Source organism: Rhincodon typus, chromosome 22, assembly GCF_021869965.1.
Source record: "Rhincodon typus isolate 14 chromosome 22, sRhiTyp1.1, whole genome shotgun sequence".
Classification (NCBI taxonomy): domain Eukaryota; kingdom Metazoa; phylum Chordata; class Chondrichthyes; order Orectolobiformes; family Rhincodontidae; genus Rhincodon; species Rhincodon typus.
This window is the reverse complement of record NC_063353.1, coordinates 22,837,574-22,860,354: the sequence shown is the minus strand read 5'-3', so window position 1 is coordinate 22,860,354 and position 22,781 is coordinate 22,837,574. Positions and strand designations below refer to the sequence as shown.

The window sequence follows — 22,781 nt, the reverse complement described above, 5'->3', positions numbered from 1 at the left end:
AACACCTAGTCAACAGATCACCCCATTTCATTCACTCAACACCCTCAAGAACATAAAAAAAATCAATGATGACGAGATTATGGTATCCTTTGACGTCACAGCATTATTCACATCAATTGACATCCCATTAGCTAAAGAAATACTGGCCACATTACAAGAGGAAACAAGAATGCAGACCAGCAGCTCCATCAGCAATGACAACATATTCAAACTACTACTCTTGTGCCTCATCACATACTTAGTCTTTAATGGTCAAGTGTGCAATCAGATCAATGGCAAACCCATGGGGTCACCCTTCTCAGGACTCATCACAGAGGCAGTCATGCAAGGACTAGAACACACTACCCTCCCCCTCATTCAACCTAAACTGTAGATCCAGTACGCAGACGGCTCATTTGTCATCATTAAATGCACAAAACTAGAAGAGACTCACCACCTCATCAACAACGTATTCGCTGGGATTAAACTGATGAGAGAGGAAGCAAACAACAATCAGCTTCTATTTCTGGATGTCAGGGTTGAGCATATCACCAACGGGGAGTTCCAAACCTTGGTATACAGGACAGCAACCCACGCTGACCAAATCCTCAACTTCCACAGCAACCACCCCAACGTCCACAAACGAACCTCTGTAAGGATACTATTTAAATGGGCCACCACTCACAGCAACTCGCCAGAACTATGCTGGAAAGAGGAAGAGCGCCTATACAAAATCTATGCTATGAACAGATATCCCCACAACTTCATCCACAGGTGCCCACTAAATAGACAACAAGAGGACACAGTGCGCCCTAACAAATTGGGCGCACTGCCCAACATCAAGAACACCAGAACTGACAACGAGACTCCTACGACCACTAGGAATCACGGTGGCACACAAGCCCACAGCCACTCTGCGACAAACACTCAAGGATTAAAGCCCCCATTCCCACAACATGCAGAACAAGCGTGGTTTACAAAATACCATGCAACAACTGCCACAAACATTACATCGGACAGACAGGAAGGAAATTAGCCATCAGAATACACGAACATCAGCTAGCAGCAAAATGACACAACGGACTTTCCCTAATATCGGTACACTCGGACAGTGAAGGCCATCAGTTTAACTGGGACAGGGTAAACATAGTAGCCCAAGCCAAACATAGACACGCACAGGAATTCCTAGAGGCATGATTTTCAACCCATAATGCAATGAACAAACATATAGAATTGGACCCCATTTACAAACCCACACAGAACAAAACCAGAAATGATAACTCACCACAACAGACCAAGACAGTATAAATTCCAAGCAGAGTAGAACAAAATTGCTTCATCGGAGGCCTCACTGATAATGTTACCTAGCACGGTACGAAATGTCAGAACGAAAACTAGCCAGCTTGGCGAGCAAGCCAACAACCTCATAATAAAACGCTCTAAGGCACGTCACAGATCCATTATAAAACAAAATATAACACTAAGGCAGATAATTAGATATTATGGTAAATGGCTAAAAGCTTGGCCAAACATGTGGATTTTAAGGAATAACTTAAAGCAGAAAAGCAAAGAGACAAAGTGGTTTAGGGAGGGGTTCCAGCTTTCATGACACTAAGCACGGTCGACAATACAGATGTGATTAAAATGGAAATGTTTAAGAGGCAGGTATAGGAATGGAGGGTTTTTGGTCAGAGGAAATTACACAGATAGCATGAAAAGACCATGAAGGGTTTTTACAACAAGGCAATCATTTTAAAATCAAGGAGCCAAAGCAGGTCAGCAAGCACATGGGTGATAAGTGAAAGGGATCTGGTACTAAGGCATGGACAGCAGAATTCTGGATGACATCATATTTATAGAATGTAGAATGTGGGAGACTGACTAGGAGTTTATTGGAATGGTCAAGTCTTGGGATACATAGGCATAGAGGAAAATTTCAGCAGATGAACTGAGACAGGGTGGAGTTGGCTATTGTTATGCAAACCAGAATAGGCAGTCATAGTGACCATATGGATATGCAAGTAATACCTCAAATTTACACAAATTGAGTGAAGTTTGGAGACGCGACTGAAGATAGTTGTAGAAGTCTTCCCAATTCTTAATATTTATTCTACGTGAAGATATTTCCGAGACAATTCAGAAGGACAATTCTTCAAAATATTATAGGCCAAACAATGTGGTGCTTACTAGAGTCTTTTGCATTGTAACCCATAACACATGACTGGTTAGTTATTGCTACCAGGAGCATTAAAGCAATCTTGAGAACTCTTCAGATGTACTGTAAAAGGAACTTGACTAAACAACATTTACTCCTCTTCCTATCCATAGCAAGTTAGTAACAACACTAACTCACTAACCCAAACATTGAGGGTGTCAAATTGCCTGATCAATATTAAGGACTAGGATAAACTAGCACGTTGCTTCTCAGAAAGCTAACAAAATGGGAAGACGCCTTTCAGCTCCAGTCAGCATCTCAGTGACTCAGGCTGAATCCCCTGGCTCAAGTCTAGATTAACAAAAAGTGATGTAGATCCTCAGCACTTTGCTTGAGCCCAAGTTCAGCATTCATCCCACATGTGTAGTCCATTACTGAGGAAGATTTCTTTTATCTTCACTGCTCAATGTAAAAAAAAACTCACGGTCATTTTAACTTCTCTAATAACATGTTATGTGGAACCCCTGGCTCTAGCAACCACCTTGAACCACACCAAGTCCTACAATCCCAAACTGGTTTGGTTTTGTGCCCAAACAGGTCAGTTTCATGAATATTTGCTTGTGTTTTCTCCATTTCTTGATGGCCAAGTTTTGATGGCTCACTGAAGCCAAGTTTTAAACTTGTTCTATGTTAATCATTCACAAGCTCTCTTAGCTCCTCCAAACTTAGCCTTTCATAGCTCACATTCCATGCCCTCCAATATTAGCTGCTCTTTCAACTACTACATGCTGGATTTCTGACACTTTTAATTTCCTCATGTTTTTCCATCCCTTTCTCCATGCTTCATATAATATATGTATTTCCTTGTTGTAAAGCAAGGGATCACACATCTCCCTGTATACAGGAGAAACAATGGGAATTGCTATCTACAAAGCTATTCTCTATTAAATTCACCAAATCTACAAGGTTAATTTGTAAAATAGTGAGCAGATTGATTTCAGAACTACTGAGGATGCATTATGTAATAAAAGGTTGAACTGCTTGAGCATTTCAGTGCAAATATTTTTTAATTCATTACACTAACCCTTTCAGCAAGTCAAAACCTGAATATTCGTACTGTTCTTAGTCTCTCCATTTCTGTACAGAATTCTGAGAATAATTTGTACAACACAGATTAATGCCACTTAAAACAGAAATTCAATCTCCATTCCAAATGTAATGCAAAACGTTTTTTATAATATTGCATCAAGTCAGCTATTGAACAATAGAACTCCGATCTCCTATGCATTTTTCTTTATGATCTTTCTTAATCTAATCACTTCATAGGAGGCTGTTTTGTCTACTGTTGAATGCATATTACGGCAGAATTGCTCAATGATTATTTGCACCAATCTATACTCCTATAGATAATGCTTATGCTCTAGATGGGACTTGCTTTGTAGGGAGTATTAATATTGGGATACTGCACAGTTCAAGCAAGTTCAAGGTTGGTGGGGTTCCATATTTGAATAACATACATCCAATATGCAACACAGAAATGGGACAGGAGCTCTCGGAGCCCCTTACCTAAATGTTAACGTTCGGCGGAACGATTAATTGTTTGTTTATTCAGGGAGCTCACATAGATCCAATTTTCAAAAACAAACGGAACAAATGAGAATCAGGGAACTATTGGCCAATCAGCTTCAGCATGCAGCATGCTTGATATTTATCTGCCCCTTTACCTTTTATGGTTTTATTTAAAATGCAAGGTCACCGCACAGCACAACTCATTATAACCTGCATTCATACCTACCTGAATTCATACTTCGACAAATATCTTTCTTCCCAATCTGTATTTCCACCACCAAAATTCTTTCTGGAGGTATCTTCTACAGCCTGATTTTGAAAAATGATTGATTATTTTCAAGTAGTTTTGTTCTTTATCCAGTTGCAAATAACACAGACATTAGGGCAGAAATAATGTTAGTACTGCATCTTAGTTTATCTCTAGACATCTGTGCATCATTTGGCCCATTATTACTCAAAGTTTATGCAGAGGCACATGCATCACTGTACAACCAACCCCAAAAACAATATATTCAGACATATACACATTCTTGATCAACAATCAAAATTAAACAGAGTGTAAAGTTTTACACAATACTTTTTCTATCTATTCTTTTATTCAAAAGGATTTCCCCATCCCCCACAAAAAAGGAGGTATTTTTATAGCATAGGGCCCAAATTCCAAAATCATACGCAACAGATTAATTGGAGCTATCAGCTACTAAACATTGCGTGAAGGTGGGGTGAAAAATTACATTTGAAGATGCCTCTTCTCCTTTCACACCTTATCATCATTATAGCATAATCAAACTAGTTTCCAGGAATGGAAAACATTTTAGAGGCTGTACTACCATATATCAAATGAATCAGGTCTTGCCCATCAGGTACATCACTGACTTTGGGACATGTTTATTCCCTCCTCTCTAATGTACTCCAGACAGAAGTTTAAAACTGTCTAGAAAATGAATGAACTCTATAACATGTAAACAATTAAGACCCTACAAATGCTTTCACTAACTATACCATGGAGAACTAAACAATTGGCTGCTGGTCCACAAAGTGTTAATTCAAATCTTGTATAAACATTAAAATTTAACTGAAGACAACACACACACTTTTTAAAAGCAATGCTATACAAATAACCAATATATCAAAGCAAGTTAAAGTGCTATTGTTCCTTAGTTGTTAAATACCGAAACGCTTGTTTAAACATACAAGGACTTTAGTGTTGAACTCAAGCTAATCTTAGATTCAAGAAACATTATCTGGATATTCAGGACATGCAGCCATACATTAATGATAAACTTAAAACAGCTCAAAAATACAAGCACAATTATTAGTTGTTCTAATCTTTGAGATGAATTTGCAGATATACATACATCACAAAGAAAACTCCCAGTATAACATCACTGAATATTTCATTACTTCACTGTGAAAGATGTATTTCTAATTCACTTTGGTGTTTATAAGCAAGTTTTCAAGACTTATGAAACTACACACAACAGCGAGTTAAGCATTTATAAAAAGAATGAGCAGGCCATTCAGCTCAAATCGGTACCATTGAATCAGATCATGGTTAACCTGCATTTCAACTCAACGTACATAAACTGATTCTAAATTCCTAATATTTTTACATAGCAAAAATCCTTCATGTTGTTGAAATTTTCAAATAGTCCAGCCTCAACATTTTTACAAAAGAGATCCAGATTTACTACACCTTTCATTTGAAGATGTGCTTCACAATATCACTGCTGAACAGTCCAGCTCTAGATTTTAGAATATGATCCTCCAGTGCAGCTCCTGTCAATGCCCCACCAAACATTTTCAATTAATCATTCTGGATCATCTTTACATTTCCTAACATTAGTACATTTTTACTGTGATTTGCATTTTAACTAGTTATTATTTTTAAACAATTATAAAGCCTACAATGACCAGATCCAGCGCAAGTATCCTGAGTTATCAACCCTAACGTGATATCAAATAGCTTAAATAAGTCATTGATAGTAACTTTCTACTTACAAGGACCATCACGGATGATGGCTACTAAAACTGTTGCGATTTTGAAATACTGCATAAAGAGCCAGCAACAGAATACTTACCTTTAAGAAATTGCTTGCTATCTTTTTGCAAGTGGGACAAGATAACTTGTCATATCCTGATGACAGTCGACATAACAGCAGCAATCCAAGTAACAGAAGAGATTGGAGGTTTTTGTTGGACCAAACCATTTTCTTACTATGTCTATAATACAAACCTCAAAAAGACTAGGCTGAAAAAGGTAACAAAAGCCAACAGGACAAGTGCCACTGGTAGTGTTTAATTACAACTACTGAACTCGAATTATAAACTCGAGGTGCAAAACTTTAATTCAGGGTTTAATTTGTGCTGCGTTTCTATAGCAGCATGCAGATGTGCAGGAGTGGTCAGAAAGTTGTCAGCAGGTAGCAGCTGCCTTCTGTCTGTAACAGCACGGTCCGAAACTATGGCAGCAACCAAGTGGTCAGGATGAAGCTAACGATGCCTTCTTCGCTGCAGGGAATGGCTCCAGGCAGTTCCCTTCCTCAGTGCAATAGCTGCAGGCCCAGTGAGTGGCAGGATGTCCCTGTGCACGGTACCTGGATCCAGGTGGTAATCCCTTTCCACTCGCTACACTGCCTGCGACAGACGGCGGCGTTCCACCGTGGGCACTCCGGACGTTCCAAACCGCACATCCCGCCTCCCCTCCGCCATTCAATTGGTCCACGTCACTGTCCATCAGCCATACCGCCAATCAGCCTTCGACACGCTGAGAGCGGTCGCGCAAACACGTGGAGGTCGTCCGGCAAGTGAGCGGATGGTTCAATGCAGGAGGCTGTCTGCAAAGAGGAGCGAATGCAAATAAAACACAGGCACAACACATTTCAGCCGTGAGCACAGATGGGTGCGTCAACACAGGATTAATACGTAAATCTATAGATCATTAAACATAATTGAAGGGTACCCGTAAATACAAATCCATGCATGCAAGCAAAAAAATGATTGCATAAACGCAAACAAAAATGTGTGCAGAAGTACAGACCGACACAACGAAAGGCAATCAGTGGAATAAGAAACAGATTGTCTGATTACTGAAAATGCAGCAAAATGACAGCGGATCGAGTTTAAAAGGGCCAGAATCTATCACAGGTTACCAATGAAAATGTCGGGCTCAATCCGAGCCAATGGCACATTGTGGGCTGTCACATCCTATACAAGTCTCCTTTGAACTGGATGTTGTTTCCTGTCATGGGCGGGGGGAGGATCCTAAGTTGGATATTTGATTCATTTTCACTCATTTTCTTGTACAGTTTTCTGTTTGAACCTCATCTTTTCCCCAGGTAAAAACGTGGGATACCAGAACACTGAATGGCTCTACGATAACTAACACAGACCAGAGCAATGAAATATCTGCTGACTGAAGGCGGTTTAAGGCAGCCATTGTTACTGAATAGTCACTTGATTGTACCGTGTTCCTGGGACTGGAGCTCACTTTGGGCTTGCGTTGTTGTTCGATCGCTTTGACTGCCATTTGCAGATAGCGAGGGTTCTGCTTCCTCGCTTTCCAACTCTACGTGAGAGCAACATGGCTGAGAGAAGCTGGGATGTGCACAGAGAAGGGCTGCTCCTACTACTCCTGGTTCTGCTCGCTTCCCTCCATCTGCTAATCTGTCCTTTCACTAAAGTGGAGGAAAGTTTCAACCTGCAAGCGGCGCACGACCTGTTATACCATGGTCTGCAACTGGACAAGGTACTGACTCCTGGGAGTTTAAAGATTAGACGCTGCTTTCCATTTCCGTTTCTTAATGAGGTGCTTATTTTCTGTTTGTAGTATGATCATCATGAGTTCCCTGGTGTTGTTCCAAGGACCTTCGTGGGGCCACTGTTTCTTTCTTTGCTGTCTGCGCCAGCTGCTACCATTTTGTCAGCTCTACATGTGTCCAAGTTTTACTCACAACTTGTAGGTATGTCTAACCTATTTTAAGTTTCACAGCAGTCATAGTCTTTGCAGTTGGCTTCGAAGTTGGAGAAATCTTGGAAACAGTTAAAGAACGTTCTTCAACATGCTGCAGTTAGGACATTTTGCATTTAACTTTACAAGAGATTTGGTTGGACCCTTTTACATAGCCTTTGCTTTTGCTATGACCGAGAATATATCTGTGTAAATATATCTGTATTTAGAGTCATACAGTCATGCAACGAGGAAACAGACCCTTCCTGCCAACTCGCCCATGCTGACCAAGTTTCCCAAACGAAACTAGTCCCATTTGCCTCTAAACCTTTCATGCCCATGTCCAATGGTCTCTTAACTGTTCTAACCGAGCCTGCATCCATCACTTTCCTCTGGCAGTTCATTCCCAGTAAGAACCACCCTCTGTGTGAAAAGGTTGCCCCTTGGGTACCTTTTAAATTTTTTTCATTTCACCTTAAAATTATGCCCTCGAGTTTTGAACTCCCCTTCCCTAGGGAAAAAAAACCTTTGCTATTCATCTTATCTATGGCCCTCATGATTTTATAAAACTCTATAAGGTCACCCCACTAACTCTTATCCTTAAGTGAAAAAATTCCCAGCCTGTCCAGCCTCTCCATGAAACTCAAACCCTCCAGTCCCCATAACATCCTTGTAAATATTTTCTGCACCATCTCCAATTTAATAATATCCTTCCTATAGCAGTGCAACCAGAACTGTAGACAGTACTCCAAAAGTGGCCTCACCAACGTGTTGTACAACCGCAACATAACATCTCAACTCCATGTCTTTGAAGCTGTTATAATCAGTTTTAGTTCCTGTGTAGAATATCATGTGAGATCTGCTAATGCAAATAGCCTCACTCAAATTTGACTGAGACTACTTGTACTATAACAATAGTGTTGTTTTAAACAATGCCTGAAATTTCTCTGCAACCATCTCAATGAAAATATTCTCAATAATTAATACAATTTATTATTTAAATGTGTGAATCATCATAGTTAATGAATATCTTGACAATATGATCTTCTATTTCTAAATATACATTATCCCTTGTTATTATTGCTTCAGCTTATAGCAAGACTTTCACAGCCTGATTCTGGTTGTGACCCAAAATACTCTTTAACGTTGATGTAAATAAAAACAGAAAGTGCTGTCTCAGAACACGAAGAATATTTGAACAGATAACTGTGGAGTACAAGTAGGCCATTCAACCGTGCTCTGCCATTCAATAAGATCATGACTGATCTGATTACTGCAAATTCCTGTCTACACCCCCTTATCGCAAATCTAATCTAACATTGCCTTAAAGATATTCAAAGTGTCTGCTTCCACTGCATTTTAAGGAAGAAAGTTACAAGTACTTGCAACCCCCCTCTGTGAGAAAAGGTTTGTCTTTGTCTTAAATGCACCATCCCTTATTTGTAAACAGTGACCTCTACTTCTAAAATCTCCTACAAGAGGATACACCATGTCCAAATGCGTCCTATCCAGATGCTCAAGACCTTTATCTGTTTCAGTCAAGTCATCTTACTCTTCTAAACTCCAATGGATACATGTCTAGCCTGTCTTTCTCAAGAATAATTCCGCCCATTCCAGGATTAATTTAGTAGATTTCTTTGAACAGTTTCCAATATATTTATATCCTTCCTTAAATAAGGAGAATAATTCTGTACACACAACTCTAGATGTGGTCTCATCGATGTCTTATATAAGTGGCGTAACTTCCATACTTTTGTATTCAATTTTCCCTGCAAAAAAGGATAATATTCCATTAGCTTTCCTAATTATTTGCCACACTTTCATAGTAACCTTTTGCGATTTATGCCCAGATTCATACCCAGATCTTTCAGCATCTTGGAGCTCTGCAATCTCTGACAATTTAGACAATATGCTTTTCTATTTTTCCTCCCAAAATGGACTATTGCATACTTTCCCACATTATACTTCATTTGCTCACTTAGCCTACTCACTTTACTTATGTATATCCCTTTGCAGCCTTCTTATGTCTTCTTCACACCTTATTTTCTTACCTAAATTTGTGTTGTCAGCAAATTTAGCAATCATATCTTTGATCCTTTGATGCAAGTCTTTTTTTTAATTGTAAAAATTGAGGGCCGAGCACTGATCCTTACGGCACGTCGCTCATTAGATCTTGGTAACCGGAAAATGAGACATTTTGCCTTTGTGTTTCTTGTTAGCAAGCCAATCTCCTATCCTTACCGATATGTTATCCCTACACCATAAGCTGTTATGTTATCATAAGATCTTTTTGATGTGGCACCTTATCAAATGTCTTCTGGAAATCCAAGTACGGTAAATCCACAAGTTCCCTTTCGTCTTCACCTCAAGTAACTTGAGAGAATACCAGTAAGTTGGTGAAACATGATTTCCTTTTCGTGAAACCATGTACCTCTGCTTGATTATCTTGAACTCTTCCAAGTGCCCTGCTATAACATTTTCTAATAATAACTTCTAACATAATTCATATGACAGCCATTAAGCTAACTGGCTTGTAAGTTCCTACTTTCTGTCCTCCTTTTTAAATGAAGGAGTTACATTTACTATTTTCCAATCTAATGAATCTTTCTTAAATCTGGGGAATTTTGGAAAATTAAAACCAATGCATCAATTTTCATACTGGCCACTTCTTTTAAGACTCTATGATGAAATCCATTAGGAACTGTGGAATTTTCAGCCAGCTGCTCCAACAGTTTGCACTGTACCATTTCCCTGGTGATGATAATTTTCTTGAGTACCTCCCACTCTTCCACTTTTTTTAATTGAAAACTCAAAACTCTCTCTCTCCCCACAGACACTGTCAGACACAGTTTTTTAAGCACATTCTATTTTTATTTTCGGATCTCCAACATCTTTAGTTTTCAGTTTAAAACAGACTCATGTACGCAATAAAGAATCATAGATTCTATGATCAGTGTGGAAGCAGACTATTTGGCCCTTCAAGTCTCCACTGACCCTCCAAAGAGCATCCCAGCCAGACCCATCGCCCTACCATATCCCTGGAACCCTGCATTTCCCATGGCCAATCCACCTAAACTGCACATCTATGGACTATAGGAGGAAACCAGAGAATCCAGAAGAAACCCACGCAGACCTGGGGAGAATGTACAAACTCCAAGCAGTCGCACGAGACTGGAATCAAACCTGGGTCCCTAATGCTGTGAGGCAGCAGTGCTAACCTCTGAACCAGTGTGTTCCACTTATATATAGTTTGTTGGCTCTGTCAGATTGCCTTGGTCATATTGCTGTCTGTGGGAATTTATTCTGCACAAATTGACTGTTACATTTCTTACGCTACAACACTTGAATACAGGAATCAAAGTAATTTTTTTTTAAGGACTACTTTTTCATTGTCACTTCCTAATTTCCTAGACAGCAAAGTATTTAAATGGTTACAAAATAACAGGCATAACTAATGTTTTCTTTCATCATAATTATCACACCAAAACAAAATTGCTGGACAGACTCAAGATCTGACGATAACATTTCAAGTCTGGTGACTCACTGTATTCGAAACATTAACTCTGCTTTCTGCCCACAGACACTGCCATATCTGCTGTGTCTCTCCAGCAATTTCTGTTTCTCGTTTTTGTAACTGTTTCAGATCTCCAGCTTCCACAGTTCTTTCTTTTACTATGTAACTAACACACATGTCTACACACAGAGTAAATAAGCCTTCCAGAGACTAAGGAGGTCATAGCTATTGCAGCTTCTTCACAAATGTACAAAACTGTAACATTTTTAACCAGGCAGTTTCAACTGTATTTACATTATCTTGGACCTCAATCTCAAATTTAACAGTTGACAGTGTTCATTGCAATCAGATCCACTACCTTATTTCTCTGAGTATCAGAACTCCTGAAGTTACACAGCCCTTAACTAGATATTCCACATTCATTTGCAAGGAGTTCATTACCTCAGTGTTTTGAAGTTTTTTGTATTGCAATTAGTTAAGTATTCTCGTGAGAAGTTTAACACTCTTACCTCTCCTGTGCAGCCTCTCTCTTGTCGGACCCTCCCATCACACTTGCTATCTCCATACCCATCCTAACAGTCCCTGCAGCCTTCTTCTATCTCCTCCCCACAACTTGTGGCTTCCTTCTCCCCATTCTCGCCTCGTGCAGACTCCTTCCCACCTCCCCTCAAAACTCTTTACCATCGCCTTCTCTCCTTACCATAACTCATAGCCTCCTTGTCCCCCAATGATATCTCTTGAAGCTTCTTTCTTCACCAAGATTCATCTTCCAACTTCCTTTCCTACCCTCACACCACCAAGTCCAACCTTAAAGTCTCTTTCACCCTCCCCAAACCCTCCTGCACTATCGTCCTCCTCCCATCTCTGTCAGTCTGCCTCAGGCTGACACTCCAACTGGGACCAGCAAGCAAAATGCTTTGATCCAACAAAAGGCAGCCCTGGCAAGAGGCATCACCTCACCCTGCCAACTCCTAGCTGCAGCTCTTAGATCCTCAGATCCTCCTCTCTTCCAGCAAGACTCCATGTACTAGCCAAATATGGCTCTGCTCTAGGTACTCGGCTGGTGACTCTTTCAATGTCTTATTAGCAGTGGTATTATCAGAATATTATTTATTCATAGTGTTAATCATAGAATCCCTACAGTGTGGAAACAAGCCCTTTGGCCCAACAAGTCCACACTGACCCTTGGAGCATCCCACCCAGAACCATTCCCCTATAATCCACCTAAGCTGAACAACCCTGGGCACTATGGGCAATTTAGCATGGCCAATCCACCTAACCTGCACACCTTTGGACTATGGGAGGAAACAGGAGCACCCAGAGGAAACCCACACAGACACAGGGAGAATGTGCAAACTCCACACATACAGTCGCCCAAGGGTGGAATCGAACCCAGCTCCCTGGCACTGTGAGGCAGCAGTGCTAACCACTGAGCCACCGTGCAGCCCTAATAGTATTAGTAATATTAGCAACTTCCCTAACTGCCCACAGTTCCTACAGTTACAGACTGTTTACCTCCCAGATCTGGCACAGGAGAAAAATTAATCTATTATTGGAAGATCGGTTTCTCACAATTTCAATCCTTTCTATTATGGGGTGACTTTAATCTCATTTGTTAATCTTGTGAGTGAATTTTCCCAGGAAATTCGGGAACTTTTGGGAGTGTCTCCACCCACCACCTTCATATTTTGGGCTTCAAAAAGTACTTCTTTGGTTATAGAGTGACAGTGGTCATGATGCTGTAGTTATTTTAATCAATCTCTTGGAACATGTTATGAAACACCGCAGGGACAGGTGGGACTTGAACCACATGACCCTTCTGAAAGATGCTGGATGAATGCAAGTGTTTCTTTCTTTCTCAATTACAATATCACATCAACTTCTTTGACTGTTACATGAACGGGATCTGCATCCTTCAAACTTTAATTGTTGTTAGAGAATTTTACAAATATATCAGCTTAATTGTTACTTTTCCTTTTTACTCTTTCTTAATCAAACCCTTTTTTTTCTTTCTTTTTCTGTACCTGATTTGACACTGAACTCACCCCTTCCTATTTACATTCCTGCTTAGGCCTTTTGCTGTTTAATTCGCAATCTTTCAATCTGATTGCTGAAGGAGAGAAACAGTTGCTTGCCCTGTTCATTCAGGCCCAGATGCACTGTTTTCCTTGATGTGACATTATCAACTTGTATTTTCAACAACTTACTGCATGAAAAATCTTAGTTTCGATTTGTGTATTTAATTTAATAATGGCAGATGTGTTCCATACCCTGCTGAAGCAAGTCATGGACCATGGTAACCCATCTATTAACTGCTATAACTGGAAGCCATTGAGTTCCAGATAATTGAAGGTGCCAAGTTGTTGTCATTTCTGAGGAGTGCTTCTACTTGGTAAAGAGGGTGGAACTGGACTAAGTAACAAATACTCCCGTTAATTTATTCTTACCATTTTCTACTCCTCCAGAGATGGAAGACCGAGTAATGAAAGAATACGTGAATAAATTTTGTTCAGTTTCCTTAGTTTTCTTTTCAACAGTTCGAGGATGCCTTGGTCTCTGTGCGATTTTTGCACTCTGGAAGCTTCAGAAAGAAGTTAGGAAGCAGTTTGGCTCAACAGTAGCTTCTCTTCACTGTTGGATCTCAGCAACCCAGTTTCATCTTCTCTTCTATTGTTCAAGAACTCTCCCAAATATAATTGCATTTCCTTTTGGTGAGTGCAGCTCTGAAATTCCCTTTGATTATTTTTCTATAGATATAAGGTGGTTTGTAAACTGGTTTCCCACTGCAGTAAATTTGGGAATATATGAACTGTATTTCATATTTGTAATAGGGTTTGTAAAGTCCATGAGAAAAATAATTCTGAAATATGCACGTATCTGACTGTCAAAAACAGTTACATAAAAGTCATAGAGACATACAGTACAAAAACAGACCCTTCAGTCCGACTCATCCATGTTGATCAGATATCCTAAATTAATCTAGTCCCATTTTTCAGCACTTAGCCCATATCCTTCTAAACCCTTCCTATTCAAATACCCATCTAAATGCCTTTTAAATGTTGTAATCGTACCGGCCTCCACCACTTCCTCTGGCAGCTCATTCCATATGTGCACCACACTCTGCGTGAAAAAGTTACTCCTTAGGTCCCTTTTAAATCTTTTCCCCATCACCTTAAAACTATGGCCTGTAATTCTGGACCCCTCCCTCCCAAAAGTGGCCTAATTAATGTCCTGTATAGGCACAACATGACCTCCCAACTCCTATACTCAATGCACTGACCAAAAAAGGCAAGCATACCAAATTCCAAACACCTTCATCAGCAGTTTCTACTACCTCCATCACTATCCTATTTACCTGCAACTCCACTTTCAAGGAACTATGAACTTGCACTTCAAGGTCTCTGTGTTCAGCATCACTCCCCAGGACCTTACCATTAAGTGTATAAGTCATTCTCCGATTTGCCTTTCCAAAATGCAGCACCTCACATTTATCTAAATTACAGTCCATCTGCCACTCTTTGACCCATTGACAAACCTGATCAAGATCCTGTTACACTCTAAGGTAATCTTCTTTGCAGTCCCCTACACCTCCAATTTTGGTATTATCTGCAAACTTACTCACTATGCCTCCTTTGTTGATATCAAATAATTTATATAAATGACAAAAAGCAGTCGTTCCAGCACTGATCCTTGTGACACACTGCTGGTCAGAGGCCTCCGGTCTGAAAAGCAACTCTCCACCACTATCTTATGTCTTCTACCTTTGAGCCAGTTCTGTAGCCAAATAGCTAGTTCTCCCTGTATTCCCTGTAATCTAACCTTGCTAACCAGCCTAACGTAATGAAGTTTGTCGAATACCTTGCTGAAATCCATATAGATCACATTCACTGCTCTGACTCATCAATGTTCTTCATTACTTCTTCAAAAAAACTCAATCAAGTTAGTGAGACATGATTTCCTGTGCACAAAGCCATGTTGACAATCCTTAATCAGTCCTTGCCTTTCCAAATACATGTAAATCCTGTCCCTCAGAATTCCCTCCAAAAACTTGCCTACCACCAATGTCCGGTTCACCAGTCTATAGTTCCATGGCTTTTCTTTACCACCTTTCTTGAATAGTGGCACCACGTTAGCCAACCTTCTTCAGTCTTTATGCACCACACCTGTTGCTATCGACAATACAGCTATCTCAGCAAGGGGGCCAGCAATCCTGTCCCACAGAATTCTAGGGTACACCTGATCAGGTCCCAGGGATTTATCCACCTCATATGTGTTTTAAAATGTTCAACATTTCCTCATATGGACATTTTTCAAGATGTCGCTATTTATTTCCCATGTTCTCTATCTTCTATCTCCTTCCCCAAAGTAAATCCTTTGGATTCTCCTTAACCCTATTTGCCTAAGCTATTTCGTGTCCTCTTTTGCCTTCATTATTTCCCTCTTAAGTATACTCCTACTGCCTTTATACTCTTCTAGGGATTCATTTGATCCCTGCTGTCTACTCTTGACATATGCTTCCTTTTTTTTTCTTGACCAAAACCTCACTTCTACTGAAGGCTTAGCAGGTGAGGGGACCGGCAGTGATATTGAATGATTATGCTGGAGCAGACTCCATCATCTTTGCTCTACATCCACAAAAAAGTATTGCATAGAGGTAGATGTTTAATTAAAAATAAACATGTTTAACAGATTGAAAATTAAGTTATAGAAAAAGGGATAATACATTTATATGGCATTTCACAACATCAGAACTTTGCAAAACACTTCATAAATACTTTTTAAGTATAGCAACTGGAAGAACGTATTTGAATCGAGTCATGAACTCATTCATAAGAGACCAAACAGGGCCTTGGTATTAATGATTCATTTGAAAGTCAGAACCTCCAATAACACAGCACTCATACAGACCTGCACCAAAATGTCAGCCTTGATTATCTCTTCAAATGCTAAGCTGTGATATGAACCCACAGATGAAGATAGTGCTGCTAATGAACCAAGATTTCCTGCTGAAGACAGTGACTGAGTATAGGCAGTATATGTAAGACTGGAACTGTACTGGATGAAAATCAAATTGGAAACATACCTCAAACATTGAATATTCATATGCAAATATTTTACTTCTGGGGAAAGGTTTTTGAAATAAAAATGAAACATTTCTATAGGCATATTATCTTTGTCGGACATATTAGTTTGAAAACTGTATATTTTATCTATGTTGCAGTCATCTTGGCCTTCACTGCCTGGATGCAACAGAACTATGGCACCTTTATCTGGCTTTCTGCCTTATCCATCATTGTGTTCCGATCTGAGCTTTGCATATTCCTGGGCCTCATGTTGCTGCTATCAATAGTGAATCACCGTATTTCTATTTTCAAAAGTCTGTATCATGCAGTGCCAGCTGGTTTGGTGTGGTTGGGTAAGTAACTTTGTTTGTTTCTTGACAACAACTTAAATTTAAAGACATAGATGCAATCAAATAAACATATCCAGTAACATCCAATGTGTTGATTTACAGGTCTGACTGTGTGTGTGGATTCTATATTTTGGAGACGCTTCCTGTGGCCTGAGGGAGAGGTACTTTGGTACAATACAGTCTTGAATAAGAGCTCCGACTGGGGATTATCCTTTTAGATGGTCTTCAAATCATTATAGAAGAACTCCAAAACAAATTCTGAAAAGGGAAGATACCTGTTTTAATTGTGGTTGATTTCACCAAGAACATATTGAGTTAAATATGAGCTATGCTGATTGACATACTTCTACATTATCAGTAATTAAACTTAAACTTTATAATTATTCACCTATTCATGTGGAACTCATCACACATTGGGCAGAGCAAAGTGTGTAGCTAACACCATAATGACAATATCCCAGCAAAAAAAAAAATCAGCATGAATGAGATTGTTTCCAAAAGTAAAATCTGGAAGCATAGTGGTTATGTTGTTGGACTAATGACCTGAAGGTATGAGTTCTGTGGTAGCTGTAGAACAGAAAGTTCAGTTAATTGAATAAATCTAGAATGAAATGACCTTGAAATTAGCAGATTATAATACAATTCTCTGATTTACTACTGTTCATGAATGAAGCTTTGCTTATTGTTCTATACCAGAATGTCAGACAATGAAGAATGGGGTTGGAACCTTATCTTTAGAAGCTTTCGTTTAGAAGTACATATTAAAAACATACACTTCCAAACCCCACAGTTTCAGTCTGCAGTCATATTTTGGAGCATAAACTGAATCTCCAGTTAATATTTACCAAATAAATCCTAAAAATACTCAAATAATATACAATTAACTAACCTGGCCTCCATGTAACTCCAAACCCGTATCAATATGGTTTTGAACCTTTTGAAAAATTCAAGCAAGTCAATCAGTTATATCAGACTGCTACGAGAAGATAAGAATAAAGCCAGATGGATAACTCTGTATCACAGCACTTTGGCTATACCAGTGAGAGCTTCTGTGAATACCATCTTAATTATTACTCGTAGACATTCATTTTCTCTTTATTGCCAGCATTAGGTACAATTGAAAACTATTATCAGGCCAATGCTTCTAATTTTAATGTTTATCAGTAAATAGAAAGCTATGTGGGCAATATCACTTTTCTACCACTGTACACTAGTACTTCATTAAAATTAATGAAGGCAGGAATTTCACCCATATTGTAACTAGATGGTTATGAAGTTTGTCACATTTTAACGTTCTTTTACAACCAGGAAATTTTATAATTCCATGCACCTGACCTGGTGTCAACTACTGAAAGCATATTTTAGGAATGGAATATTTAGGGTTTGTGATTTTTCATTCAATAAAATCAGTTTACAGAAACGTTTGAGCTATAAATGGAGGATTCCTGATATATATTTCTTAACAAGTGAGGTCTTGTGCCAGGAAAATATTATACATTTTATCTCTAAATCTTTATCAGTAAACTCATTGTTGGGTTGTATAGCATTCAGAGAAGTGTGAACTATTCAACAAACATCCATACTGAATTGCCTTGAGGTTGACATTCTTATTTAAAAGTTTCATTTTAATTGCGATGCAGGTAGAACTAATTCATACAATGAGTTAAGCACATACTCCTTGGGCTGTTTGCGGGGGATGATTAGAGTCAAAAGCAAATATAGTTTCTCTCCTAGAAATGAGTATAGAACAAATAAGGGAAAGCACAGTTACCTTGATGTAATAGTGACACTTCTAAACTAGGAGTATTTGGTTCGTAATCTGAAGGTTTGTCTAAGTTGTCAATTTTATGAGTATCCATCGATGAAGAAGCCACAATTCATAGAATGGAACTTGTAAGAATCGGTTAAATCAACTTTAAGGAACTGATATGTAGAAAGAATTTCTCTGGATTTGAGTCTCTGTAAGGATACTTTCTGAAATAAAAAGCACGCACTCTTTGATAGTTAATAGATGAAAAGTACCATGGGTGATTTGGTGGTGTGAAAAATGTTGTTAATATAGAAGGCATGTTTAGTAAGTTTGAGGATGACAGCAAAATTGGTGGCATTGTAGACAGTTGAGAAGGTTTTCTAGGATTACAAAGGGGTCTTGATTAAATGGGTCATTGGCTGAAAAATGGCTGATGGAATTCAATCTGGATAAATGCGAGGTATTGCATTTTGGCACAACAAATGAGTGGTAGGGCTTATACAATTAATGGTAGGGCCGTGGGTAGAACAGAGGGACCTAGGGTTGCAGGTACATAATTCTTTAAAAGTTTGTGTCACATATAGACAGGGTAGTTAAAAAGGCACTTGGCACACTTGTCTTCATTGCTCAGTCTTTCGAGTGTAGGAGTTGGGAAGTCATGTTGAGGTTGCCTAGGACGTTTGTGACGCCTTTTCTGGAGTACTGTGTCCAGTTCTGGTCGCCTAGTTATAGGAGGGTTATTATCAAGCTGGAGAGGGTTCAGAAGAGATTTGCCAGGATGTTGCAGGTATGGAAGGTTTGAGTTATAGAGAAAGGCTGGATAGGCTGGGACTTGTTTCACTGTGGCTTAGGAGGATGAGGGTGACCTGATAGATATTTATAAAATAATGAGAGGTGTAGATAGAGTTGACAGTAATTGTCTTTTCCTTAAGATGGGGAATTTCAAGACTAGGGGACACATTTTTAAGGTGAGTGGAGAGAGATTTAAAAAAGACATAATCGACAAATTGTTTAGAGGGTGCTTCGCTTATGGAATGAACTTCCTGAGGAAGTGGTGAATGCGGGTACAATTACAACATTTAAAAGACATTTGGATATGTACATGAATAGGAAAGGTCTGGAGGGATATGGGCCAGGAACAGGAGGGACTAGTTTAGTTTGGGATTATGTTTGGCATGGACTGGTTGGATGAAGGGTCTGTTTCCATGCCGACTGACTCTATGACTTCCAGATATGAGGAATAAAAAAACGTTGTGATAAAATGGTGGTGTTCCTGTCTTTGGGCTAGGAGGCCTGGATTCATGTCCCATATGCTGCGAAGATGGGTAATAACGTCTCTGCATAGGTTGATTAGAAAATATAAAAGTACATAGTTATTTCACTTATAGGAATCCGGTTAACATCTAGTTCAGACTGGTGTTACAAGGATCTGGCTACAATCATCCATGAAATAATTTTAATTGTGAATGGAAGAAAATGTTTTTAGAACAAGTGAGGTTTTTTTTTTTTTTTGCTGTATCAAATCCATAATGTTCCTGACCTGGGAGTATTGGAAGTTATCTCAAGAAGAAAATTAAGGATTCAATTTTAATTCTGAGTTTGACATTCCTTCACTAGTTTTTTGCCAAATTGATTGATTTGGCTGCAATGTGGCTTGCTGGTACAGTATATTTTTTAATGTAATAAGTTCCAACCTTTTGTGTTTTCTTAACTGAAAATCTGTTCAGACATCACCATTTTTATGGTATTTTTACTCCGTGCTGCCTCGTGCTCTTGGTTGCAGCATATTGTTTCTACCTCTTGGTGCAAGGGACCCAAGGAGTTGGAGGTTTCTCTTTCCCACAGTTGGTTTCATCTTTTTATATTCATTCCTACCTCACAAGGAGTTGCGCTTCATAATCTACACTTTTCCTGTCTTGAATGTAGTTGCAGCAATCGGATGTTCGCACATGTAAGTATTAAATGGCATTAAACTTAAAAGGTCAATATTTTGACTGCTTTTTACAAATGGTTATATAGATGATTTTGAAGATTTGTTGTACAATAAAATTGGTCTTGCTCTACTAGTATCTTTTTATTAGAGTTGTCATAGCATGTTTCAACACAGACTGAAAGATAAGTGGCTCTGCAATACTGAATACTTAGCAATATTTCTCCCTTAATAATTCCCCTCCAAATATATTCTCCCTATCAAAGGAGCAGATATGTTCCCATTTATTTCAACTTGGAATGGACAGTGAGACTATTGTAAGGATCTCATTTTGGGAATATGTATATTATTCCAAATCTGATTGTATTATTTACATTCTAGTATAGCATTAGTTTCAGTTAAGAAAGGAATGAGACACAAATTTTCTGAACCTCATTGGTTATTTAAAAACCTACTGTTAGAGTAATTGTTTGTATTATGCATGTGAAAAACTGGGAATATATCTGGTTTTTGTGAACTATTATTGCAAAAACATGGAATTCGAAGTACATTGTGACAAGGGTGGTTGTTTTGGATGGAAAGTATGGGATTTGCATTTTAATTTTCTGGTGATATGACCATTGGTAGTCCCAGGATGTGCGCTCTAGCTTCACCTTTTCACCCCATGTATAACAGCTTGGATGAAACTGTAGAGAGTTGTACATCTATTTCTAGAGGATGCTTGATATACATTTCTAACAAGTGATGTTCTGTGTCATGAAAGCATCATTGTAAATGATGTTTGACATTAAATCAGAAGATCATATTTGCATGGACAGGCAAAGAAAGTTGCAATAGGCGAGACTAACTGTGTGAGCAAAATTGTAGCAGGTAGGACTTTGATGTGAGAAAAAATAGACAGAACAGAATATTTTATGAATGATTGGAGTTAGAGCTGTGGAGAAGCAAATGGATTTAGATGACCATGCATACAAATCAGTAAAAGCTAATGCATTAAGTACAAAATCAATCCAAACATCCAAATGGAATGCTGACCTTTCTCTTGTACATGGCAAACAGTGATGCCACAATACTTCAACTTTGCAGCGTATTGGTGAGGTTCTGTCGAGGATAAATTTTAAATTTTGATTATCAAACCTTAGGAAATATAAACTAGTCTTGAATGGCATACAATGCAGATTAAATAGCATTATATCTGACCTTAGACTGTTAAATTTTAAGTATAGGTTAATAAATTTGGCTTTTATTCCTTCTAATTTTAGAAAGTTGACAGATGATCCTATCATGGTGTTTGAAACGAACAAATTTGATAAGATGGATACGGAGGAATAATTGTTGCTGGTACAGAAATGCAAAACAAATTGGAATAAACTTAAAATTACAGTTAGGCCTTTTTAAGGTGAAGTTAGAAGTATTGCTTTCACATGAGATAGAAGAAGTTGGCAAATGCTCTCCCTAAAATCTATGGGTTATAGATAATTGAAGTTTTCAAGACTGAAGTGGATTGAATTCCACTCAATCAAATTATCGAAGGATATGGAACTAAGATGGGTAGCGGATGTTTTGAGATACGGTTTAAATCTAATCTAATTGAAGATTGTAACAGACTTGGGGGCCTGAAAAGGATATTGCGCTTATGTTACTACATGTAATGAGTAGTACAAGCATTATACTAATTGTATTGTTTTGTTGCACAGAATGATCAATTACCACAAATCCTTACTGTATAAGTTAGGATCCTTTGTTGTGATTGCACATCTACTTGCAAATGCTTGCTACACTGGGATGTTACTGTATGTATCCTACCACAACTACCCAGGTGGAGTTGCCATGCAAAAACTACATGAGACTGTGCCTGCAACAACAGGTCTGTTATTCTGCTATAATAACAAATCATGATGTAAGGAACCTATTGTAAATAGATTCAAGATATCTAAGGTGACCGGAGATTATCTTTACAACTGCTTATATATGTTTAGATCTTCAGTACATACCAGATGACCATAGCATATGAACTTATGGTAACCTTCAGTTCACTACATAGTTTACATGATTGGTAGACATGGAAGGATATTTAATATCACAGTTGTATAAAAATTAATTCCATAGGTAATGATTTTTGATTAGGATAGTGTGACCATTCTGCATTTGTGATGTCTTCCTTTTGGGAAGTGTATGACATTAGAAGCCTTTGCAGAATAAGATATAGGTGTGCTATGATGTAAGTTTGACTGTGGTAAGGTCAGTATTACAGTTCTAATCTACATTGTAGGAATTATGTTCTTTATATGCCTGTCCACATGTATTTGGTCACACACCTGAGCTTTGAATGTTAAGTTATCAGCCTGTCAAAGGTGAAATTGTACAGTTCACATGTCGCCTTGAAAACATTGCACAATGTTGAGTCAGAACTACAAATTTGGGAATATTTAAACATTATGGACGAAAGATATTGGTGGAAATGTTACAATAGTGTAAGAGTTAGAAAGAAGAAAATTAAGTGCTTTTGTAAAAAAAAAAAA

General features: G+C 38.6%; 2 protein-coding genes across 8 annotated transcripts in view; one reads left to right on the top strand and one right to left on the bottom strand.

Moving 5' to 3' along the window:
• creld2 (cysteine-rich with EGF-like domains 2) overlaps window positions 1-6,915 on the bottom strand; it is a 30,655-nt gene extending 23,740 nt beyond the window's left edge. For 4 of the 6 annotated variants that reach the window (XM_048610024.1, XM_048610026.1, XM_048610023.1 and 1 more), the window contains exons 1-3: window positions 6,744-6,850; window positions 5,785-6,540; window positions 3,930-4,012 (exon numbers count right to left, since the gene is read on the bottom strand). In XM_048610024.1, the coding sequence (XP_048465981.1) occupies window positions 3,930-4,012; window positions 5,785-5,913 (212 nt within the window). In that variant the 5' untranslated portion in view covers window positions 5,914-6,540; window positions 6,744-6,850. The other 2 variants (XM_048610022.1, XM_048610021.1) reach the window with 2 other exon arrangements.
• alg12 (ALG12 alpha-1,6-mannosyltransferase) overlaps window positions 6,833-22,781 on the top strand; it is a 20,922-nt gene continuing 4,973 nt past the window's right edge. Inside the window, exons 1-7 of one of the 2 annotated variants that reach the window (XM_020514931.2) lie at window positions 6,838-7,451; window positions 7,533-7,665; window positions 13,704-13,877; window positions 16,388-16,582; window positions 16,682-16,785; window positions 20,057-20,280; window positions 21,957-22,126. In XM_020514931.2, the coding sequence (XP_020370520.1) occupies window positions 7,287-7,451; window positions 7,533-7,665; window positions 13,704-13,877; window positions 16,388-16,582; window positions 16,682-16,785; window positions 20,057-20,280; window positions 21,957-22,126 (1,165 nt within the window). In that variant the 5' untranslated portion in view covers window positions 6,838-7,286. Of the gene's footprint in view, window positions 7,452-7,532; window positions 7,666-13,703; window positions 13,878-16,387; window positions 16,583-16,681; window positions 16,786-20,056; window positions 20,281-21,956; window positions 22,127-22,781 lie in introns of both variants that reach the window. The other variant, XM_048610020.1, reaches the window with a different exon arrangement.